General features: G+C 35.4%; 1 protein-coding gene across 8 annotated transcripts; it reads right to left on the bottom strand.

The window, feature by feature from the left end:
* Window positions 1-14004: 14004 nt before the first annotated feature.
* On the bottom strand, window positions 14005-24745 carry LOC110879241 (inositol hexakisphosphate and diphosphoinositol-pentakisphosphate kinase VIP2). 8 transcript variants are annotated; one of them, XM_022127661.2, is made up of 31 exons: window positions 24595-24745; window positions 24345-24509; window positions 24117-24176; window positions 23844-23890; window positions 23372-23455; window positions 23019-23082; window positions 22603-22756; window positions 22213-22283; window positions 20993-21097; window positions 20365-20457; window positions 19764-19838; window positions 19502-19587; window positions 19103-19309; window positions 18919-19018; window positions 18765-18835; window positions 18454-18520; window positions 18178-18330; window positions 17821-17863; window positions 17431-17513; window positions 17243-17305; window positions 17088-17162; window positions 16838-16963; window positions 16477-16718; window positions 16328-16372; window positions 16120-16258; window positions 15749-15999; window positions 15614-15671; window positions 15365-15532; window positions 14840-14914; window positions 14399-14611; window positions 14005-14286 (listed from the first exon to the last, which is right to left on the bottom strand). In XM_022127661.2, exons 2-31 carry the CDS (start codon window positions 24432-24434, stop codon window positions 14212-14214), a joined length of 3183 nt encoding a protein of 1060 aa, XP_021983353.1. In that variant the 5' UTR covers window positions 24435-24509; window positions 24595-24745; the 3' UTR covers window positions 14005-14211. The 8 variants fall into 8 exon arrangements, with proteins under 8 accessions (XP_021983353.1, XP_021983354.1, XP_021983355.1 ...); XM_022127662.2 differs by having other exon boundaries at window positions 18454-18514; XM_022127663.2 differs by having other exon boundaries at window positions 24363-24509.
* Between the last annotated feature and the right edge of the window lie 1994 nt (window positions 24746-26739).

The raw sequence follows: 26739 nt of genomic DNA, 5'->3' as shown, positions 1-26739 counted from the left end.
ATTGCCAGAACTAACATGAAGACAACCAAAATAAATCCACCCCACCACAACCCAAAAACCTAAACAACCCCCCCCCCCAATCTAAAAAAAACTATACCCCGCCAATAAAAAAATATACCCACCAATAACCCCAAAAAACCTAACCCCCCACCACCACTAAAACCCCCATCCACCCCACCCAAGCTAAATGTTAAAAACTAAACCCCAAAATTAAACGACAAAATGTTTTTTAAACAGTTAAATCGTGACTTTTTACAAAATGATAATAACAATAATAATAATAATAATAATAATAATAATAATAATAATAATAATAATAATAATAATAAGAATAAATCTTTTATATAAATAAAAAGTCACGCTTTTTAAGGAAAAAAATTGTATATTTTTAACGTTTTTTAAATAGTTTTGTTTATTATCATAATTCTCACAATAAAAATAAAAAGTGGTTTCTAACGAATCTTTATCTTATATTTATACATACACTTCCTTTTGTTCAAAGGTACCACTGTTTTCTACATAATTTTCCAATACCATTTTCCTTTTACGTCCATTCAAACAACTAACATGTGATGTGACTCAAAAACAAAAACATGTCGCCAATCAGAATGTGTTAATTTGTTGTTGCCTCCTTGCATGGGTAGAGATTTAGGTACGTACATGTATATGGATGTATGTATGTATGTGTGTGTGAATTGAGTTGGTTTCACACTTTCACCACCCAAATTTTCTTCCCGCATGCATGCTTTGAAAAGTCCGTTGTGTTGACGGATCAACCTTTAACTTTTACTTTCAACGAAGACTTTGACGAAATTAATTATCTTAGAATTCAACAGTGAATAGAAAATGATGTTGAATATATAGTATTTTTAATTATCAAAACAAATAATTAAATGTTGTAGGTCAGAGGTTTTTGTCCTTTTAAAAATAAAGGTGTATTTTTTTTAACTGCAAATGGAATCAATCCCGAGTATTTTCGGAGCACCCACTGGAGTAAACAGAGTGCTTCGAGAGTAACCCGAGTTCACCACCAATTTCGAGGAAACCCGATAACCCACCCGTCCGTAGGCGTGATGGTGAAATTACCGGTAAAACCGGTTTGGCTCAAGGATCAAACCCAAGTTTCTCTAGGTCTCCTATCATTGCTCACTAATAGCTCACTCTCCAACAAGTGAGAGTTAAACTTGCATCTTTTAATAAAAATACAAGCCTCCCACCACTTAATTTAGAGATCATTGGCAAAAGTAAAATTGTATTAAATTTATGAATCGGACGTGAGTTCTTTTGCTTTTGAGAGAAAAAAAATATAATTACTTGTTTTCTTTTTATTGCTTTTGAGAGAAAAAAATATATAATTATTTGTTTTCCTTTTAGTAGAAGATAATTTAGAAACTACGTGAGACTTTATATAAAAAAAAGGGGGTTTTATTTTATTTTTTCATTGATTCTTTTTCCAGTTAGAGGATTTCTTTTTTGTTTTCTCAATTTTTTTCTTTTTCATTACAAAGGATTTAAAGTACTACAATCATAAGATGGTGACGTAAGAATTCAATAGTTCAGGCTTTCAATTGGTCAAAAAGGGCGGCAGAGGTAATAGTGTCAGAAAGTTGTCTGGCACTCCCCTATTGGCCCAACAAAATTACGATTTTATCGCCCTTTAAAATTACGATTTTGCCATCATTTTAAATTTATGTTTTCGCCCCCGCTTAAAAATAAATTTACGCTTTTGCTCCCAGCTAAATATTTCAATTTTGCCCCCGGTAAAAAATTACGATTTTGACCCGTTTCAGTTTACAGTTTTGCCATTAGTTTTTTTCCCTTAAATTTACGATTTTGCCATTAGTTCAAAGTTATGTTTTTTCCCACGCTTAAAAATAAATTTACGCTTTTACTCCCGGCTAAAAATTCTAATTTTCCCATCGGCTCAAAATTACGATTTTGCCCCGTATAAATTGATACTTTCGCCATTAGTTTTTTTTTTCTCCCAGTAAGGTTACGATTTTGCCCTCAACTTAAAGTTACATTTTCCCATCGTTTTTGTTTTTTTTTCCTGGTTAGCCCCCAGTGTAAAATTACTGTCATGCCGGCAGCTTCCTGACACTTCCCATTGGTCCATTTAGTTTACGATTTATCCTCGAATTAAAATTATGATATCGCCCGTAGTTAAAAATTACGTTTTTCCCATCATTTTAGTTTTTTTTTTTTTTTTGCAAAACTATAAAGGTTTTTTGTTTTAATTGGTTCACTACGGTCTTATCATCGTTTTTATTTTTTTTCCCCTAGCAAAATTATAGTAGTGTTTTTTAATTGGTTGAGAATTATTCCGCCATCGCCCCGCAACGCGGACGGGGCATCTACTAGTTTTATACAAAAAGAAAGTATAAACCGCTTTTTCTAAAGAGCACATCTAGGAGATATATGTGTGGGTTTTACTTGCAAAAGTGTTAGGCGTATATTTATCTACAAAGTTTATGATTCGAAAAATTCTTATTAAATATAAGAGTAAACTGTCATTTTGGTTTCTAAGGTTTTGTCAGTTTTGCTACTTTAGTCCAAATCTCAAACTTTTTGTATATGGGTCTCTGTGGTTTTAGATTTGTTGCCATTTTGGTCCAAAAGTGAAATCAGATCAAAGTCCCCAAATTAAACCCTAATGTTTTGTTCTTTTCCTCAGGGATATTTTTGTCATTGTAGGTTTATTATAACTCATTATTAATTAAAAATAATTAACCTAAATAAATCTACTTTGACCCTATAAAAACATTACTTCATTGACTATCCGAGTAACAAACTATCACCCATCCACTCCATTGGTATCCGAGTAACAAATTATCAAACCACAAGGACCACCGGTGTAATTTCCAAACGTTGGGGACTAAAGGTGTTATTTTACAAAACTTCTAGGACCATCCAAGTATTTTACTCTTTATAAAATTTAGAAGTGGCTTCCCTAGTCTGGTCACTAACATCCCTCAATATTGTCACAACATATCGATAGACCGGTCTGGAAATATGTCCATAATGAACCTCCTCTAGCCTTGCTACTAGTAAACGATATGCCACAAGAAGACTGGTTTGAAATCTCCTTGGTTATATTATCTTTTTATAACTTAATTCATTAGTGCTTTATTTCAAACTTAACAAATAAGATCACATTTAGGGATCTTTTAAATTACCGAAACTATTTAATCATCAAATTAGTTAAGTTACCGAATAAGCAAACTAGGTCTCATTTCACCGGTTATCTTCTATTCGACCAGATTGCCTTATTCTCCCATTAATTTATTATCTTAATTTTTACCCCCAATTAGATCTTGGTGCATTACAAGAAGCCTTCCCAAAGGATCTTGATGTAATATCAGAAGCCTTTTATTACCCTAAGATCTGGTTCAATACCAGGAGCTTGTCGCTCGAATCTGGTTTAATACCAGAAGTCTACATAATAATAATCTTGATAGGCCAAGTTCGGATTTCTCTTATTAGTATATGGGTTGTTACACACCATGAGTGTACTAATAAGCTTCACCTCCCAAGGTTATGAAGAACATCGGATCTAATTAAGGGTACCATAAGCCGTACGCGCACCTTAGTCAAGTTAAGTTAGGTTAAATTAAGAGGTTAAGTTAATTTTAGTCCTTTTAACGCACAAAGGTGTGCGTAATATCGTTTAACGACATAAAAGCCTTATATAATCCCATAGTAGGCATTCCCGTGAATATTATCGAACATCACGATACTCCGGGTTTATTAAAAGGTCATTCAGAGGTAAGGATAAACATATTGACACTTTTAACCCTTTTAACGCACAACTTGTGCGTATTATCGTCTAACGGCATCAAAGCCCTAAACGGCCAATATTTGGTATTCTCAAGAGTGTAATCAAACATCAAAACGCTCTGGATTCGTTAAAAGGTCACTCAGAGGTAAGAATTAACATGTTGACGCTTTTAACCCTTCGTCGCGCAAACTTTTGAGTTTATCGCTAACGGTTTCGTGTATCCAACGAGTGGCTCTATAAGAGAATACGAATACCATGTAAGGTCATTCAGAGGCTTAGTTTAAGCATGTTGACACTTTTAGTCCTTGCATATTCGAAGTTTTCATTGTTTGGCAATAATAGTCCCTCCTAGTCAACGTTTGACATAGTTAGGATTAAGGACACGTGTCGATACACTAATGGACATGATTTTACGAGGTGTTACAACGGGCATGCATGACTGTGCAATGACAGGTGTCCCGCTAGGGCATGAACATGTATCATTCTTGTCTTTAGCTAAGCACGGGTAAGCCTTGGTGTGCACGGTCATGCCTCCGCATATCGTGGACTTTTGTTGACCATTCTTGGGTTGACTTGTCGAATTTGTGCTCCTGGGTGCTGAGCACGACCGTGCTTAAGCTGGCACAACCGTGCCAAATATGGCAACTTGCTGATTTCCTTGGAATCTTGAATTTTTGCCTCGTTCATGCTCGTTTTTCACTTCTTTTCATCCCGAGACCTTAGAAACCTGCATTTGTCAAATAGGAACGGTTTAGGTGGCATTTTCAACTACAAAGTCCTAAAAGTACTTAGAATTAGGGGTAATTATGCACTAAAAATATGTATAATTGATGGCACAAGTGAAGTGCAAATTTCAAGTGAAGTGAAGAACGTGATAATGCATGGTAGGATCCTTCTACTACATTGAAAAGAGATATGGAAGAGTTTCAGTTTGCATGTCTAACTAAAGATTGCTAGTTCACTGATCTACAACGAATGCGAATTTTGGAGATTGGATGCATCAGCTACGGGGAAGTCTTTTAATGTCAACAACTGTGTGTAGCTGAAGCTATCCAAAGACCAAAAGATTGCAAGATGTTTGAAGATACACTATGAAGCTATTGTCAAGTGGGAGTCTGTTGGTACATATTTTGGTTTCGACGCTTGTTATGGACGTACGCTCGTTACGGACGACATCGACCAAAAAAAATAATAATATATATTTTTAACTCGTTACGTATTCGACGCGCATTACGAACGTATGCTCGTTACGGATGACATCGACTAAAAATAAAAATATTATATATTTTGGACTCGTTACGGTTTCGACGCGCGTTACGGGCGATATCGACTAAAAAATAAAAACATAATTTACTTTGGACTCGTTACGGTTTCGACGCACATTACGGACGTACAAAGGCGTGGCCCAACAGACTCAGTAAATCTTCGCACAAACGTGTGGCCCAACATACTTTGTGCAAGTTCGTGGTTATGTTTCGAGTTTTCCACTACTAACTCCCACGTGTCATTTGTCACGTCCCGCATAGCGAGTAATGAAAATGGGCAACCAATTTTTTTGCTGCCAGCTTTGCTAACTGTTGCTTTACTACGATGCTCACCACCACGATCGCACACAAGCCATACCATCCCCGTACTACCACCAATATTCTTCGATCGACGGGTCACAATAACATAACCATTCTTTTTTCCTGTTGCTTGTACTCAATTCTTCAGATCAATTAGAGACATGAAACGCTAAAAAACAGTTACGTTATTTAACAATAATAGTAATAATAATAATTTTAACAATAATAATAATTATAATATTTTAACAATAATAATAATAATAATAATAATAATAATAATAATAATAATAATATTTTAACAATAATAATAATAATTATAATTTTAACCTGATTAATTTGAAGCGGATTGCCCAGGTTAGAGGGTTGATAATCATCATATAGTGGTTTGTTCGGAGGCTCATCACCATATCCTCCGCATTCACCATATCCACCGTAATCCGGATACGATTGTTGTGTCGGGTAATATGGTTCATCAACAGGCTCATCTCCGTATCCTCCATATCCACCCGGATTACCTTGTTGCACGTACAAAGATCCTGTATCCGTAATCAAGATACACTTGATGCGTCGGGTAATATTGTTCATCAACAAGTGGAGTCGGAGCCTCATTCAAGTTTGGCAACTGTATCTTTTGATCAACAGGGACACCAGACACAACCTCCTCCTCATTAGCATCATTCACTCCCCACGAGTCATTAGAATACTGCTTAAAGAAATAATTGTTGTCCCAAAATGATGCCATTTTAGCTCCACAGTTGTGCAAGAAATTATAACCGAAGAAATCAAGAAGAAGAATTGGTGTTGTTTTGAATTCGTAGGCAAGACAGATGATGTCTAAATACTAATTTGAATTCACAATTATTAGCCTCGTATAGCTCTATACACGGCGTATACCTTTATTCACGTGCCTAGACAACATCGTATCAATGTCAAATCTGTCTGACATACGGTGCGTATAGCTCTATATGCAGCGTATAGGTGCCTCGTATACTGGCCACGTATAGCTCTATACGCAGCGTATGTCAGATAAATTTGACATTGTACAAAGTTGTCATGTACCTACCCTGTACATACGTAGCGTATAGAGTTATACGCAGCGTATAGATACCTCGTATGCAGGCTTCATATGGCTCTATACGTAGCGTATATATGCATGATTTGATAGGATACGAGGTTTGACTGAGTGGTCGTGTACGGACCCTGTACCTACGCTGCGTATAGACCTATTCACATTGTATAGGTGTAACCCTATATGTTGCGTATAGGTCTATACGCAACATAGGTACAGGTAGGGTTTGATGTGCAAATAGCCATGTTGGTTTGCCAATACAAAGACCCTTTAAAAAAGACAGAATTTGAGTTTCCTAAGGTTTGGAAAATGATTTTAGGATTTAGGGTTTTGCATGTTGATTTTAGAGGGCAATTTTAGGTATTAGAGAATGGTTTTGGGGTCTACAATGATAGTTTTTGGTGTCCAAGGTTGGTTAAAGGTCTTAGCGTTTTATGCTAAGGCGGACAACGATGGCCGATGATGAGAGTACTTGACATTTGTATGTAAGGTGATCCCAATGTAGTAGATCCTTAGCGACATTCGGATTGCATATATGCACACACACTTGCTCGAAATTCTTGAACAAAATCACTTGGTAATTTACTTTTTCAACACAAGTAATTTACTTTCTCAAAGATCTCGTCCCTTTAACCTAATTTCTTTGCGTTGAAAATTTGTCATTAGGCTCTTGTATGTTACTTTCTGAACACAAGCTTTACAACAAGTGGATTTCTATAATCCAAAACTAGCTTTTTCTTTAATCAATGATAGTTGGACATAATGCAATCCAGTTAAATATTTATAGGTTGTTGGCGCTGTAAAGTATGCTATTTTCCCACACCATGAAATCACTTTTGTGGTTAACAAAGTCTCTAGTTTTTGCATTCTTCTTTATATAATCATTCTCTACATTTGAATGCATCATGACATTCTTAATCATGGTTTATCTATTCATATGGACTTAATCACTTTATCTTTACTCGTGTATACAATTGGCACGACTAGGAATTTTTATGAACTGCTGAAATTGATCCAAACAGAAGCAAGTCAATAATTTGAGATCTATTAGGTATTGTTCACGATTTAGTTTTCTCATTTTGACAAACTAACCTCATGGCCATAGTTTAATTTGAAGCTTTGAATCGACCATGTAAATATATAAGTAAATTCATCTATTGTGTCATTTTAAAATAATCTAAACAAGACATGTTCACACGGAGTCATCTCTTTATTTCTTTTCATGTATCACAATTAGTCGCAGTATTAGAAGGATAATTAGTCAAAAAAAATAAATATAAAGATATATGTTTTCTAATAAAATAAAAACTTTTTATCTATTTGTTACAAGTAGGCATTGTTTATATGTATTAATTTGTAACATGGTAATGAATAGTATCTTTTTTATGTCTTTTGTGGCTTCTTTTAACTTTATGCTTTTTTTATTTTGTAACAAAATTTTGGTTTGTTTATCATCTTGCCACAAAAGTTAAATAAGTTTAGTTTTTTATTAGTTTTTATTTTACGTTTTTTTTTTTCTGGGTTTAATCGTCGATCGGTTGCTACTTAGTACGGTGTTTGGTTGTCACACTTGGTCCCTCGGGGTATATTTTACCCCCTCGATTTTCTAAACGTGTCGCTATAAATTTGACTTAATTTGTGGTTTTACATTACATTTTTTCTCGGTTTTGGTTGTCGTTCGGTTGCTACTTAGCACAGTTTTTACACCTCTAACCCCGCAACACGGGTAGCACGGTTTTACGTCTCCGCCCCTCAACACAAGGACTTAAGACTAGTTTTGATTATATCAACTTTTTTTTCTTTCCTTACGACATGGTCTCTCGTATGAAATTCAACATAAACTTAATCAAAGTCGTGTTTGTCTATAGTCTAGACATATAGAATGTACATCACATATGCATTGTTACCTAGTCTAAAGCACAGATCGGCCCAAGCTTAAATATTTTAAGGCTTGAGCCTTAGGCCACCAAATCTATAAAAAATCATTGTTTATGTCAATCGAATAACTTGTATAAAAATCATTTTTTATATCTAAAATTCATTAAAAAAGTCTCTGTCATGGACTAAATTTGGCAATTACGTCCTTCAATTGTCTACACACAAAGAATGCTCACTCCTTGTGGAAAATATTATTATATTAATTTTATATATATATATATATATATATATATATATATATATATATATATATATATATATATATATATATATAGGGAGGGGCTCATGCGAGAACCACCCTTATTGTGAGAACCTTGAGAACCAATGTGAACACAACCTAAAATAGCTAAAAAAACCTAACCCCCACCCCCCCCCTCAAAAAAAAAAAAAAAAAAAAAACCTAACCCCCCCCCCAAAAAAAAAAAAAAAAAAAAAAAAAAAAACCTAAACCCCCCTCCCCCACCCCCCAAAAACCTAACCCCCCCCCCCATGTTAAAATGCTAAAAACTAAACCACAAAAAACCTTAAAAAATAAAAAAAAAATCTAAAAATTTTTTGTTGAATTTTTTAATATTTTTCATGTTAAAATCGCTACTTTTAGAAGCAAAAATTTTTTTTTTTTTTTAAATTAAAAAAAAAATTTTGGCTTCGAAAAGTAGCGATTTTTTTATAAAAAATATTAAAAATTCAAAAAAAAAAATTTTGTGTGATTTTTAGCTATTTTTAGGCATTTTTGGTGTGTTCACATTGGTTCTCGCGGTTCTCACAATAAGAGTCACAATAAGAGGTGGTTCTAGCATGATCTTCTCCCTATATATATATACATATATATATATCCGGCCCGGAGGGGGTGCGGGGTGGGCGACGGTTCAGGGCCCAAACCCTCCGGGGGCCCGATTTTTTTTTTTTTTTTAATAAAGCTACGTTGTAGAACTTATAATATATATGTACTGAATTGGAAAATGACATGATAAGGTGCAAGAGTTCTATTTTTTTTTTAAATTTATTTACTTTTTTTTCTTTTAACTCTGTGTATTTTCTAAATAAATTTGTGTATTTTCTAAAAGTTTATATTTTAGGGGCTCGTATTTTATCTTCGCACAAGGCCCACAAATTTTTGAAGATTTACAAAGACGGCCCTGATATATATATATATATATATATATATATATATATATATATATATATAGAGAGAGAGAGAGAGAGGGGGGGGGGGATGCGGGAGGGGTTCTATATATAATGAATATTGTGGTGGAGAAATGATACATCCCCACAAAAAGAGGAAAAACCTTATGTTGCTCTTTCTAGCTCTATCTATATATCTCACACCCCACAAGGCACTACTCTTTATTTGTCATATGATCCAAATATACGCATGTATACCAGAAAAAAATAACCGGCTCCATGTGAGACGAAGGAATAGCGAGAGGGTAAACTCAGATCGCAGGTGAGATGACACCGGCTACTTTTGTTATGAAAGCTAGCATCGGTCGATCAACACCATGTTAGCTAACAACTTTTGTAGTAGGTGTCTTGTCACTTGCGATCTTAATTTTGCTCTCTAAAGGCGGAGTTGGATCAAATAACTAAGCTCTCTCAATGTAAGTCCAATTAATGTTAAATAGCACACTTGTGTCGTTTACTTAGTTAGAATTGATCAAAGTTGATAACATTAATCTGCATCTTTTCCTGTGGTCAAATGGTTGAAATTTCTTCATGAAGCAGGTCTCATATACATGTTATTTTCCACTTCTCACTGTCTTCATTTGTAGAAAAAAGAAAAAGTTGACGGGTCAAATAATGATAAAAGTTGTCTCTTTAAGCTGAACATGTGCGTTGTACGTGGCTTCAAAAATATGCGGACCACAGGAAGCCAAATGTGAGTCGTAAATATTTTCAATTTGGTTAACAAAACAATAAGTTCTTTTGGTTTTTTGGGTTGAATTATATTTGATGATTGTTGATTGTTTACCAAAAAGAAAAAAATTAATTGTTAATTTTATATTTTATGCCAGGCCTACCAACACTGACTCATTTATAAATGCATAGCTCACATCATCAATATGATATCATAATAATATAATGAATAAATAAATAAACAATCCACATCGTTATTAATTATAGTCTAAAACAAATTGGATTTTGGCAAGCATTGTGCTGTAGCTCATTTTAACTGCAATATTAAATATTTTTGGAGTTTGTATTTTATTAATTTGATGGATGATCATACTGCTATACATAAAGTTTGACATGCTCAACAAATTAAAGATCTTTCATATGTTTAGTTTCTTTGATTTTATGCCCGTTTACCTGCCACTTGTTTGTAATTTGTTACTTTGGCATTTTAATGAAAATATCACAGTTTTGTAACAAAAAAAAAAAAAAAAAAAAAAAAAAAATTGAAAGCACATGAAATTCTATCGTTGAAAAGTGAAAATGCTTTTATAAATAATCAGAAAATGATGAACTAGTTATTTTGAAAAGGTTTAGATTTAAGGAAAACGTTAAACGGATCCCTATATATTGGGGCAAAATAAAAAATAAAAAAATTAGTCAATCCAACACATATATTTGATTACTTTACATCAATAGCGCAGGTAAGCGAGCAACAAGCTGCGCCGCTACCCATTTCTGAATAGCAAACCCTAGCCTATTAAAGACAAACCCCTGCCCCCCTGTTGATGAGCAATTGTTATGGACAACCTTGTGGACCCTATCCAACACATACAAACACTAAATCGTCAAAAACCACTCACAAGATACTTTGCTCGAAAAAGAAAGCATAAAAACAAAAATTGAGTCAATAAATATATAAGGGTATACGGGGCGCAATCGGGGAGGGCATCGGTGAACCATTTCCCCGATCGGGAACACCGCCGCCATCCCCGCGGGGTCCCGAATCGGGGCTGGAAATGGGTGTGAGGTTACCGACGGAGAGAGGGGAAAGGTGGTGGGGCCAGCTTTGTTTCAACCAATGAATGCTTTCTTTTTTTTTTTTTTTTTTTTTTTAAAAAAAACCCAATTCACCTAATAGGGGAGTGGCGCCATCAAATGGGGGTGTTAGGGGAGTTTAAGAGGGGAGTTGATGTGGCACACGGGGATTGGTTTGGCGTAAGAGAGTGCACTCACCTATTAGGTGTGCACCCCCTTCACCCTAAGAATTCCAGAAAAGCATACATAGTACTAGTAAGATAGGATAGGATTGGATTGGATGTGACCTCAACTAAACATAGATCCTAATATTTTCCACCGTTACATTAAAATATATGAACATCGTTAAAGGATAAATATGAACTTTTACTCTATTTACATCATACATATGTGATCTGCGAGCAAAGAAGTTGGGATAAGATCCTTCCTTGCGACAGATTTCTACTATTGACGTATGCGATTGATCTCTGGACTGGACTGGACTGGATTTGGAACTAGGACGTGAATTTCGCTTTTGACTGCACATGATGTTGACACACCAGAACATATACAAGTTTTCTTCTTCATCTTACTCTACTTTTCCTAATTTTAGTTATGGTTTGTAATATCTTCTAGACTCAACTTTAACTCATCATAGTGTAACTTCTTACTCAATTTTTATCTTTGCATTGATTGTATTTGTGATGTTGATTTCAACCTTGTGAATGAAGTTTCTTGCGGTTTCATAAATAGTGTATTTATCTTGTGTTGGTTCAGTTCTGTTTGTGCATGAAGGAAAACATATAAATCATACCTGTCACCGCAGACAGTGCAGAGGAGAATCCAGGTGTAGATGCAGCAATAGTGTTTGACATAGTTGTCAGTTTGGTCTGGTTCCTCCTTAGGGTGCAATCTAATGATGGTGGCTAAGAAAACCGAAAAGGGTATCGGTCGTAGGAGAGGAGGTCGAGCATTATGATGTTATGGCTAATGGGATGTCTGATTGTGTAACTGAGTAACCCCTTAACCTCCACATAAATCTCCTTATATATGCACCCAAGAGGAAACCCTAATTAGTTAATAAGGGTAATTAGGCCCATCAACAATTACCAACTAATTATTTAATATGTTCTAATATATTTTGATCTCTATAATGTAAATGATTATGATGGCTATAGATTAAATATTAACACGTAATATATTTAATCTTACATCTTGAACACACATGCAAACACACTACCGTGATTCGTGAATGCACTAAAGTATCCACATAATGTATATATTAATAAAAAATACACTAAATAATATTATAATCATTATTAATATTTGTAAGTAGTTTATTTAGTAGTGAGTATACAAAAGTATAAATGCATAACTAATGTATTAACCATCGATCATGTTGGTGTAAGCACGCCTAAAGACCTTCTCACACCTCGTCATCCACAGCTCAATCCACCTCCACATCATCTTTCTCGGGTCCATCAGTTTCGTCTCATTCTTCCACTGCCCTCACCGTTAATCAACCAGCAGCTACCCGATCCAGGCCTGCCAATCTTCGGCAACATCCTAAACAGCCGGATCGGTACAATCCAGCTGCTTACACCGCCACCGCCCCTTCCTCTCTACCTCTTGAACCCATCTCCTTTACCATTGCCAACAAGTACCCTGAATGGCGCCATTCTATGTCCGAGGAATTGGACGCGCTCTATAAGAATGGTACGTGGACTCTTGTTCCACCTGTCCCTAATACTAACGTGGTTGATTGCAAATGGGTTTACAGGTTGAAAACTGATGAGAACGGGAAAATTAGCAGGTACAAAGCACGCTTGGTTGCAAAGGGTTTACATCAACAACATGGTGCTGACTATCATGAGACACTTGTTATAAAACAGACTACCATTCGGACTATTCTGTCCTTGGCTGTTACAAATCGGAGGTCCTTGCGACAGTTGGATATTCAGACAGCATTTCTACATGGTAATCTTGCAGAAACGGTTTATATGCACCAGCCACCAGGCTTCGTTAATCCTACCAAACCGGATCACGTCTGTCTACTTAACAAATCTCTTTATGGTCTTAAACAGGCACCTCGTGCCTGGTTCAACAAACTGTCTACCAGTCTTATTCAGTTGGGATTTCATGGTTCTAAAACGGATCCCTCATTGTTCATTCTCAACTCATCGGGCTTACTTATTTATCTTCTTGTTTATGTTGATGATATTATCATCACCGGGAATGATTCCAACACTATTACCAACATTATTGGGCGCCAAATTCTCTTTTTGCCCTTAAAGACTTGGGTCAGCTTCATTATTTTCTTGGAGTGGAAGTTATTCACAAGAATTCTGATCTTGTCTTATCGCAACGAAAGTACATTGTTGATATTCTGCACCGGGCTGGTTTGGCAGATTGCAAGCCCATCTCCACCCCCATGAGCACCTCTCATGTGCTCCTTCCTGATGACAGCCAAGGGCATATTTTGTTCCACTCGGTGGCCGAGAATAAACAACAGGCAGTAGCGAAGGAGCACGACAAGAACCCACTGATTTCTTTGATAAGTAAGAGGAAACTTTCGCCAACGTTTCCAAAGTCAGACAATAAATGGCACATACCTTTTATGGGTGCCAACAACTACCTCTCTGGTTTATACTCCAAACAATCATCAATCACACATTCTTCATCCACCTAAAGAGTACATCGATTATTCGATTTTAGCTACATTTGGACTCATACCAAACTAAATCTTAACAAACAACTCACAAGATCAGTGCTCATACCAACAACCAACCACAAGATGCTTTGGTAAAAGAGAACATTAAAACAAAATTTGAATCGATAAATTAAAAAAAAAATAAAAATAAAAAAGCAAAGTACAAGGAGTAGGATTGGACATCCAACGCTATAATTCATGGTATTGTGTGCATGGGTTCCTATGTGAGTGAAAATACTCTTTATACATAGGAATCTCGAGTGACTGACAAAAAGCTATGATTAGTTGCATGTACCATCCAACATTTACGATCTCCCTACAAACAATCATAACAAATATCTTCTTATGAGTAATCAAATTGATCGTCTCCTCAATCTTACTTATTTCGGATTAGATATTCCATGCTTATGGAAGGGCCAAAGATTTACCAGTCGCTCCAAAACTCCTGCACTTCTAAAGTAACCCGAGAACCCTTGTGGGATTGTTGCAGGTGGGAAATCTTCTGCAGGCATCGCAAACGGCCGCAACATTTTCTCCATCTTTTCTAGAGTAAGGTATGACCCTATTTCTTGTAGCCTTTCTGGTCCCATTATTGGTAACGTATGCTCCTGATGTAACGATGATGCCTCAAGGTTGTTTTGCTGCTAACAAGATCAATCATCAGTTTTGTTGAAATAGCATGTCAAATACGAATAAAGAAATAACAATCTAACATTTTGAATAATATGATTTAGCACGCTTCATGTTAAGCTAACTTCTTTAAAATTTACCCGTTGAAGATAAAACAAAACTTTAATCGGTAGATTCATAAGTTAAGCGGCTATAATAGCGACTACTGTCAAGTATATGCAAGCACATAGCCTGTTTACCTCTAAGGGGGATAAATCCGCACCACGGCTAAAAGTCATCTCAAGACGGTATCGTTTTGGGTCATCCAGATTCACCTACAGTACAAGTTGCCAATCAAATCAAGTAAAGATAAAATATGAATTTACAAAATTCATCAGTTTTCAATGGTTGCTTTTTTAATTTACATAAGAGTAAATTGCCATTTTTGTCCCTGATGTTTGGCCAGTTTTGTGACTTTCATCCAAAGGTTTGTTTTTTGGCATCTAGATCCAAAAGGTTTGAAATCTTGTCATTTTCATCCGGCTCCTTAACTCCATCCATTTTTATCTGTTAAGTCAGGGGTATTTTTGTCTTTCGACATACCCCTGACTTAATGGAGAAAAATGGATGGAGTTAACAAGCCGGATGAAAATGGCAAGATTTTAAACCTTTTGGATCCAAATGGGAAAAAACAAACCTTCGGACGAAAGTCGCAAAACTGGCCAAACCTCAAGAACGAAAATGGCATTTTACTCTCTACATAATGGAAGAAACAATTAAGCAACCTCTACATTCTCGAACATCCTCAACACAATATGACTCATGTAGTCAAGTTCTTTGGTTTTCAGTAGTCGTTCCAAAGCACTATCACAAACAAGGCTGGCCTCCCCTTGAAGAGATCCATCCAAGTTACAGTATCGAAGAACATTCATCACAGAATGAATATGAGATTCCTGCCATTAACAAGCAAATGGTATCAGTTAATCATATCTCCTTGAAACATTAATAATTATTTATGAGATCATTTTACATACCGATGTAAAGTAGAGGCGAGTCCGAACATGCCTTTCCGGGGTCCGCACATTAGCATATCTACAAAAATGTAATATTTGACAAAATAATAGCATTGTAACGAAGTATGAGCCATATGATTATAAACATAAACTAACTTTGGATCCAAGCGGTATTTAATTTCTTTGTCCTCGTCGTCTTCTGGATCCATCGACTTTTCACTTGTGTGGCAGGTCCTTCTTGATTCTTCATTCTTGATCACATTCTTTTGCTGACAATCTGTGAATCCTTTATCAACCACGGTAGAGGTTGAGTCCATACACTCACTCTTCAATTCCGCAGCATTGATGGCTTCTTCACGCGTATTCCTCAGATCAATCAAAATTTTTCCCAATAAACGACGGGCAATCTGGAAGGTCAGTTTGCAAAGGTTCATAAATATCAAGGACTTTGTATGTACAATGTCAATTCTGCATGATGAAAACTATTATTGCATTGGATATGGAGCTTAGGGTAAAATAAAGTATACCTTTGAGCCGATCTTCAACTTCTGCTTTGGATTGATACCATACTCATTTGGAATAACACCATCTGCAAGTAACTGGGCCACTTTGAATAGCTCGTCCAAGCCCTCTATCTTAAGATGTGCATTGTGTAAGAGATCATACCTGTAAAAAGAGTTCATATAGAACAGTTAAGAAAAGCACAGGTAAACTATAATATGCAATCTTACTTACTTGCAGGAATCGTAAACATCTGGAATTTGAGTTATATCATATCGTCTGCTCAAGGAAATGCAACAATATTAGTGCAACTGACGGTGCCAAGTATTTAGTTATAAATATATACAAAGTGTTGTTTTGTTGTTACAATATCAAAAGCTTACTCCTTGCGTTCATTATACAAGTCCCTCTCCAGTTTTCTCCAGCGTGCATACATTAGAAGAAAGCCTTCACTCCCACAAGGTAATCCAGCAGCAATACGATCAACATCTATATTTGTCTTACCAAGTGCTTTTGCTTGATCATATGGAGGAATCACATCATATGAGGTAGTCTCAGTAAGCTTCTCATCTTCATCCTTTGCAAGTAGTCTCACTTGTTCGGTAACCTTTTTGGTCAGTTTCACCTATTAAACCGAACACTCAGTATACCTCAAACAAATAGCAAAACGTGCAGAAGAAAACAACTCATGGTGCATTCTATTTACATAATTATAATATTGAAAGCCACAAAAGAAATATTTACCAGTTTAGGTAGAAGTTCAGAAGCATTTGGAGGAAGTCCAGCCCCATCAATCATCCAGGGTTTTTTTGCTGATCCATTAGCCTGAGCTATTTTTACTCCAGATGTTACCAACTCATTTAATCGAGCCTGAAAAGGGTAAAAGGAATATATTTATACGAAGCATATAAGTTGAACAACTAAACACGTATTATGTGAGCTTTTGCAGCCTAGGATGAAATCTTTACTTCAGTTAATTTACCCAAAAATATACCTTAGCTTCTTCCATATTGGTACTTGCATTATCAAGTCCATCTAACATTGAGGAGTCCTTGCTAACAAGTGAAACCTTCAAAAGAAGTTTGTTTATCTTAATAATAGTCAATGTTAAAATGCACAGTCAAACTGTTTAAGTACAAGGTAACAAACCAGGATTGGTGTTAATTGTCCTTCCAAGTCTAGAAGTCCCTTGGCAAATGCCGCAGCTGACATCTGTTTAATTCACAAAGAGGTCAAACGCGTCAAAACAGAAGCACTGTTGGCATTCAAGCAGAAAGGTAAATTAACATGTGAAACTTTAAGCACCAAGAAACCAAATGCATATATAAAAATGATACCTGCACACGACCCTCATCTGAGCTATAGATTTTGAGGTCGTGTCGGTACGTGCTGTGGAGGCGAAGTAGTCCCGTACCTTCACCTGAGACATTAAGTGATACGAAATATCAAACTACACCGAACACCTACATCTTCCTCATTTTATGAGAAATGTATATCTTTTCATTAAACTAATTGTTGGAAAAAAAAACTAATCATGTTGTGAACTGTCTCCTTCTCTCTTTGCTCTTAACTATAAACAAGACAATTAAAACAAGGAAATGCAATACGCGTGACCCGATTGAGAAAAGTTGAGGCCTGAAGGTAAGACACTACCCAACGACAGGTTATAAACTTTCACAAAAAACCCTTTGAGATGTAAGTTAAAACTAATAGAAAGTAATGTTAACCTGGATACATATTGTTGCGAAAATATCTGCCAAGTTCTTCAGCCTGAAATAAAAAAAGATAGACACAAACTAATAGATTAAGATGTTATAAGAAAAGTTACTGTTTTACAGTTGTACCACATATGCAGTCATATGCAGGGGAGGAGCTTAGAGGAGGCCGGACCGGGCCTCGGCCCGTGCGGTTTTTTTGCCCAGTAGTGTTAAATTTTAGGTTTTTGAGATTTTTTTTAAATGTGTATTGGTTCGGCCCAGGCTGATTTTATCTCCAAAAAACATCGGCCCATGCTGAGTTTTAGGTCAAGATCCGCCACTGGTCATATGACAATATCCAAATATACATGGCAAATTAGTAATTACCTGTTTTCGACCAGCATGTGTGAGAACACCCCCGTACTTGAGAATCATCAATGCTTCTATAGGACGTTCCTCTTCAGTGTCCCCTTTTGCAACCTTAACCCACTTAAGCGGCTTCAGCTGCACCTTCCGGTAGATGCCAGAGAAATGGCCACCCTGAAAGTTAATGAATTGTTATTAAAATTTGAAAACTTAACATGAGAAGCTATAATAACGACTCATCTATTACACACACACATACACATAACTGGATAGATAAAGATAGATTCAGATGTAAACCTCTTCAAGAACTGCTTTAACTTGACGTAGTTTTTCCGCATGTTCAATATACTCTGCTTCACTGTCACTTGCAAGACCAGGTCTCAGACTAGCTCATTAGTATATCAAATTACTTCTTTGACAAAGGAAGAAAAAAAGTTATGCATCATTCATAAAAGTCGATAACAATGAGCCAGCAAAGAGTGTTGTAACTTATTCTAGATAGAGATATATCACAATGTAATTTATTCTAGAAAGAGAGATACCACATATAATGATGAACTAACAACACATAATACACTGCAACAATGTATACTAACATGGATCAATACCTTGTATGAGGTACCAGTATACGTGTAGCATCCAACAAGTCCTGCAACTGGACTGCACTTTTGAGTTTTGTCTGCAACAGAAGAATTATCAAAAGAAAACGTAAGGCAATGTGTATGGCTTGGGATCTAAAGGGAAATACTATATAAGAAGCACCTCAGCTCTAGGTCTTCCTCCATTGTATTTTAGCATCAAGTTCAACAGTTTTTCCTCAGTGACCTTCAACTTCACCTTTTGCTTTGGAGTCCGATCACCACTAGTGACAAAAACGCAGATGCTAAGAGAAAAGTAGCAAGTGCACACAAAATGAATTAAACAATAGCATGGATCTATATCTTACTGACGGACGATGGCAATTACGCAACGTAGCTCCTCAGCTTGTCCAAATGAGCCAATGATCCCACTTCCCTGACGTGTTAGTCCTTCAGAAGGCTGAACTGGTTCGTTGACCTTCCAAGGCAGAATCGGTGGAATTGCTGTTGACAGATGGGGAGCTTTTGCGTCTAGAAACATCTTTCTCAACACACAAGCCGCGTCATCATAATATCTGTAGTTAGATAAACATGCTGGATTTTAACAAGATAAGAAAGAAGATTTGGCCCTTATTAACAAGTATATGCAAGGAAAGCCCATGCTCCTAAGCTAATAAAAATGATAACCTAAGTTAAAGCAATGCATTTTGATTTTTACTAAAGAAAGTAATTACTCGTGTAGGTTCAAAATAATAAACAATTATTACTTGTATGAGTTCTTGACAAAGCTCCAGCCATTCACATCACAAACATATGAACGACCTTCACAGCGTAAGAGATCAAACCCGCACACCTGCAGTCACATAAGCATAGCAGATGATTAGACATCAACTGATACTGATAAAAGGATATGTGATTATGAAAGTTCATTAAATATTGTATGCTCATTCATTTATGAATTAAGAAGTTCTCTATCTAAAGAAGCATTGGACATACTATAACAAGCGATACGAAGATAAAATCACCTACCCCTTGCCTAAATGCGATGCAGACTTCTCTTGCCATTTGTTTCTCATTGGGCGTAAGAAGTACGGGATATCTGACCTGCCAAACATAAAAAAAAATAGATCACTATCTAATGCATTTATTAAAACCGTCCCGTATGCGATCAGCAAAATCAGATAACAAATAGCTTTACAAGTAAAAAAATGTTGATTCAGTACATGTAAATTATTAATATTTGTGGTGGACATGCAAGTTTTTTTGAATTAACCATATCCTTAGTTCCTAATACAAAGTCCATATAAATTGTTCACCAACTACCTGTTTAAGTCATGCAGGAACGAAAATATGCCTTCCGGAAGAACCGAGTGTCATGAATCTTGGAAGGTAAGAAGGCAATTTGTTCCTGTGGCTGCTACAAAAGTTACAGCTTTTACATGGACACATGAGTTAACCTAAAGTGAAGATAGGAACAGGGTATAGGTGAATCATAATTTGCAGGTCATAGCCATGAAGATATTCAGATAAAATTATTGTCTATATATGTTAACGGCAGAACTTAGCAATAGCTCTTGGAACAGACAAAAGGGGAGAAGAGTTGAGAAAGAGTTGCTCCACAAAAACTTACTTCTTTGCCATCGGGATTTCTCATGACAACACCATCAACAACAGGAGACTTCCTGGCTTCAGCATGTGCATATTTTGGACCAACTGTATACACCTAGAACATATAAAGTAACCAATAAGCAAGCTGTTACTTTAATGTATCATGAAAATTTCAGTTTAACATGTTAAAAATTAATTTTTATTTTTTTCGGAGCTTTTGCATAAATACATGTAGAAGCTTTTTTAATAAAAAAAAATCAAAAACTTAAAAAAAATTATAAAAACAGTTAAAAAGGTAAAAGAAAATTTATAAAAATGATTTTTTTATTAAAATGGCTTCTACACATCTTTATATGCAAAAGCTCCAAAAAAAATTGAAAAAAAATTTTTTTTTTTGATGTATTGAACATATTAAATGCATGGTTCCCCGGTTCCCCACTTTTTTGAGGTTCCCCGTTGAACCTCACACTATATATATATATATACACCATAAGCATTAAAGCAATAGTAAGCACTTCCGACTCAAAAGTGGAAAATAAATACTGTGTATAAATAAACTACTATTTCTCATAACTTATGGTTCATTTTTTTCACCAACTTTTATATTAAAAAGATTATTGCAACTTTCATGAAGTAAAGAATGCAACAACCTTTACATCTGTTCCTCCAGTTGGCATAAATTCCTCGTATATGTAAGAGCTCTCACGCCTCACTCTTCTAACTTCTGGATGAAATTCGCTTGATCTATTGCCAACCTGCAAGATAAGACCTTTTATAATTCTATATACTAGATATTATTTTACTACTAAACATGGATAAAAACATAAAAGAACATATAAGCATCTGCAGATATTCAGAACATATAGGATATGAAAGGCACATAGCAGGTTAAAGACCAACACCTTGTTGTACTGTCAGACAATCATCTGGGTTAAAAGTAACATGATTATCTTTTAGCGCCAGTATCCAAAATACATAAATAAAATCAGTGTTAATACAGACATAAAAAAAATTCTAGATGCTTTAGTAAGAAAATGTGCATCCTTAGCTACGGCATAGAGCTCATGACATCTGAGGAATTGAAGCAAAAAGGAGAAACATAATGAACCAAAACATGTATGATCCACATAAGAATTGTAGCTAGAGAAGTGTATAATCATTAATATCTGCATAGTTCTAAACTATTAATAATATCAAAATTTATAAACAAAGCTGGTATCTAATACCCCTTCAATCCAGCAATACAACAATCTACTTGCACTATTAGGTAGTGCCCAATAAGCTCTGAAATAAAATACCATAATTAGTGATAAGCAGCCGCCATGATTTTACTTAATTTAGCTCCCATTTACTATTGTGGTCGTAATAACCATGAAAGCGCTACACATGGAATACTTGAACCGTTTCGGCCTTGTTTCTGTGATACGCTACTTCTGAAGCTAAATCCAAGTATATTTTAGGATTTCCTTATCTACAATGGTTTTCTTTTTCTTTTTCTTTTTTTTTTTTTTTTTTTTGCAAAAACTAAACCCATATAATGATTGCTATTGTTGAGGGATGTGATGATTGGATTATGCTGAAGAGCTGAATCTAGACCATACAGAATAGAATGATCATGTAAATGTAACTCAGATTTGACTGTTCCACTCATCTCTGTATCGAGTTATCGACCCCAACTAGTTAGTTAAAAACTTAAAAGAGCTTCTTGCCGTGTGGATATATTATTTTAGTTAAAAACATCATGCTTAAGAATCATTAAGGAGATTAATGCAATTATTCTAATTACTTATCATGTTCCCAGCCAAAAAATGAAGCTATACACAAGTTTCTGAAGCATTAAATTCCCGAGGTGTGAAGTTAGAAAGCTGACCTTTCGGAACAGTTCTTTCATTCCCCCTCCTGCCGAACTGGGGTAATAGATCATTATGCGATGGTCGTCACCTGTAAAAAGGAAAGAAAATAGCAAATTTACACTTGGAAAACCAAACGGTAGAAACTTTTGGAGAACAGTGCAGAAATAAAGAATTTTAAGTAGTAACTTCCCTTCATCACTTGGCCCCAGTAAGAATGTATTACCAAGTACCAACAGTTCTGTCTAGATTACTCACAAACAGTGAAATTCTTAAAGTTTGAGCCTGATAGGCAAATACATTGTGAAAGAAAATACAAGCTTGCGAGAGAACTAATATTAGATTCTGTAACACAAAGGGAAAAGAGTAGAAGCTGAAAGCAATTTGATAGGTTAACTGTAAAACGTTACCATGTACGGGCTTTTCCACAAAAGGCTTCCAAAATCGCTGTCCATGAACTTCAACGAAATCTTCTTCTTCAATGAAATAATCCAACTCCTGATATGGCTTTTCTCTATTGACAAGTGCATACCGAGGAACGGGAATTCCATATGATTCAAGACGCTTGAAATTTTGACCGATGAAGAAGCCGAATATAGAAAGATAAAAAACGAATCTTCATCAGTAAGCAGGGATTGGTAGATGATAAAAATGAATGCAAATAACAATCCTCTTTAGGAAACAAAAACATCATGAATGAGTCAAATTCCATGCATTGAAGATGTATGCATCAGAAATTTATCACCCTAATAAATTAGAAATATGTAACTTAAAGAAATTTTATATGCTCAAGAACCGCATAAGGTAATTGATTTAATAGTCATACCTCGTATACTTTCCTCCTGTCATGAAGAAGGTGCTGATGCTCCAATTCATTTACAAGAAAAGGCCTGAAAAAGAAATGTAACGGTAACATTATAAATTGCTTTTACCGGACTGCTGACGATAGTCATATGCTACAGAAGACGCGTATGAAACTTATCATAATGACATATACTAAAACCAAACAGACATGAATGCAACGTGGGCCAAGCTTCCCTCGTGGTAACAAAAGGTGCACAGGAATTTCAGCATAGTCAGTCAGATTGAAGCATATTTGATGTCACACGTTATTTCAAATAAGTGTGCACATTGTGATGAGGAAAGAGTACGTAACGTAGAAAGAAAATTGAGACTTACTTCCTTAAGGCTGCATATGCTTCAGCTTTTTCAAGCGGATACCCAGAAGAATGGAAAGCAATCAAACAATCACATATCGGCCACCTGAAACACTAAAGTTAATAATAGAACTCCAAAAAAATATAACAGTGATACCCATGCATGTTCAGAAACATTTCTATGTTGGTGTACTCTCAAATGTATGGATAGTGTATAAAGTCAAATATTGTTAATGTTGGAGACTGACATCCTATCTCACTCACATAGACCTTGTCTTTTTTTTCATGGTAAAACTGTAAAAGTAACAAGTAAAACCACAGAAAGACAAGAATCATTTGTGGAAGGTGTATAATTTTGTCATGTCAGGAATCAGTAAAATAAGTGTATGGAGTCTTAAAACATATGATGATCGATGTTCTTTTAGCTTCTCGCCACAAACTTTATACAGAGCTAACAACATAAACTATTTAGAAACTACCAAGGAAATTTTCACCTCTCTACCGGTTCCTCTAAGATAACCTTGTCCCCAAAATGTATAATCTGCAACAAAATATGACAACAACAAAAATTAATAAGTAAAACCTTTAGACCATATAAAGATACTTGCATGTTGACAGGTCAAAAATTGAGACCATAAATAAAGCCATTGCATGTTAACTAAACCAATAGATTCTATAACATTCGATAGCGATTCTTCATATAGGACCACATTCCGTACACATACACCCAAATCTACTACTATTACATTCAACCATTTCACAATTACCTCAAATTCACCAAAAGCTTGCAACCTTTCCAGAATTTGCCCCATAGGTGCTGAAAAAACCTAATGCCGCCGTCGCCATTAAATAAACACAAACACGAAACGAAATAAACAAAATCAAACGCCAAAACGAAGCAAAATATCAAGCATATATGGATAATAATGATATCATCGCATTTAATAACCTAACAGATTCATACAGAATAAAATCAAAAGCAAAAGGAACAGAACCTCCGGGCCGCATTTCACCTTCTTTTCCATAACGCAAACGCCAATCGTGATCTTCCGATCAACGTCGTCGTTTTGACATTTCTTCGACATCTCTGTAATCGATCCAAATGCAGCTTCTAACAGTATTATACGTCTAGACGAATCAATTCGATTTCAATTTTCAAACTGATGGAATCAAACAACGGAACGTAAACGTAGGGACGAACGCAAACACATTGAGACAGATACATACATTGAAAGAGATTGTTACCGGAAAAGATGAATCTAAAGTGAAGGAAGCGGATGAAACGTCGTCGGAGAGTGTTGGCGGTGTGGGATGACGTGAGGAATGATAAGGACAAAGGGGTGTAACAAACTTTTCTAATTGTGGGAGTGACGTATTTATAAGCGCAAAGAGTGTTTTTGGATTCTGGAATGAATGAATATACATGTGTTTTTCATATTATTAAAGGGGTCCATTGTGAGAAAGGGGAAAAGGACTTGCACCTTTGATGTGAGAGGGGTCTTTAGATTATAATTAAAGGGGTCCATTGTGAGAAAGGGTGTCTTTAGAAATGTATTTATAAACGTGTGTTAATATTCACTTTGCCCTTGTGAAAAATCAGAGCCGTCCCCGAAATGCTAAAAAGCTTTTAGGCCTCGTGCGAGACAAAAAAAATTAGGCCCCCTCCTATAATTGTTATTGATTGAATCTTGGTTTTATTCGGTGTGGTACGATACGAGTACTCGATATAAATAATAAATATTCTGCCCAAGAGGTTTTTATAAGCATAAGTAAAATGTAGTATACCAAAGTCGTAATATTACATTATCATATATAACAATCTTATATTTTATGATAAAACTCACTCTATAGTTAAAACAATTAAAAACTAAAATGATAATATAAGAAAAAAAATTTTATATAGCTCATAATTAATTACTGTGGAATTAAGAAAAAGAAGAAAAACAAAAAAATATTGGAAAGGAAAGACAGCACTGTAAAATTAAGAAACAAAGACCGAAAAAATATGTTGGAAGGAAAAGAGAGAATCGAACCTATTCCCATAACCCATCCATTATTTGTTTCAATAGGGAACCAATAGAACAACAGCCAATCCTTAGTTTTTCTCAGAATTCAAACATTTTTGCACTTAAAAATTCTGAAAATCTAAAAAAAAATATGCAATAACTGAATTGAACCGGATACCTCAGGGATAAAATATGAAGCGCTTGCCAATTAAGCTATAGTAGGTTATGAAACAGAATGTTTATAGTATGTACTAGCCTAAGACCCCGCGAACTTTGCGGGTGGCTAAACACCAACTAAACACATAAAATAATTTAAACATAGAAGCGTTAAAGTATGATTTGTTAAGCCTAATATTTTGAGAGATTTGAGCACGTCCCAATAGTATATCTACATGATGTTCGTTACACATTAAGTTTTTGTATATGAAACCTTCATTATGATGTTTTCATGCCTTTTGTCAAAAATGACTTGCACCGGCAGTGTGAACATAAAAAAATACATTAAGAAATGAAGGTAGAGTAATACATAATACAAACTTATTCATCTACGTAAAGGTACTAACGAACATTGTGTCACAAAAGTTGTAAATTTCAGGCCCTTGAAAATTTGGGCCTCGAGCGGTCGCCCGGCTTGGCCGGCCCAATAGCTGGCTCTGTGAAAAATGCATGTTCTTGTGAAAAATGTATAACTTGGAGATTTATTATAGTCAAAGTAAGATAACAAAAAGTTGTAAACAAATAAGTTTTGGAAATTAATATTATACAATAAGATTAAATTAAGAATAAGATATCAATGATGTTTAAACTTTAAAGTGGTGGCATCATCTTTATTTTGTTGTAAAGTTAGATGATTCAATGCGCAAATTTTGGTGAAACGTACAAGAAGCCTCAACGATAAAGTTGTAGTATAAACTATAAATCTTAACATCTTGCGCTTCAAAGGGTGGCGGGTGGGTGGAAATTTAATTGAAACCCTAGAAATGAAAAAGCTGAAGTAATAATTATTAGTTAATTTCGATGTAAATATAGATTATTCTTGATTTCAGTGTTACATGTTAGTAATATTTGTTACCCGTGACCCATCTTTATCGGCGACCCGGTTCAGCTCTATAACCCATATTTCAGACCCGTAACCGACTTGACCCATACTCGACCTGAACCTATTAAGATTATCCAACACGGGCTCCTAAACTATTATGACAGGTTAAGTTAGAAAAGCGAGGACCACGCCAAGACAACATGGTCTAAAATCGAGGCGTGAATGTAGTGCAATGTATACTAGGTGCAAGGTGTTTGTATAATTTTTTATACATTTAAATAGGTTTTTAGCATCCCTACCTAAAGTTTAGTTATATATAGTTTTTATGGTTTAGTATATATTTAT

Source organism: Helianthus annuus, chromosome 9, assembly GCF_002127325.2.
Source record: "Helianthus annuus cultivar XRQ/B chromosome 9, HanXRQr2.0-SUNRISE, whole genome shotgun sequence".
Classification (NCBI taxonomy): Eukaryota; Viridiplantae; Streptophyta; class Magnoliopsida; order Asterales; family Asteraceae; genus Helianthus; species Helianthus annuus.
Note: the sequence above shows the minus strand (reverse complement) of the source record. Positions and strands in the feature narration are given on the sequence as shown.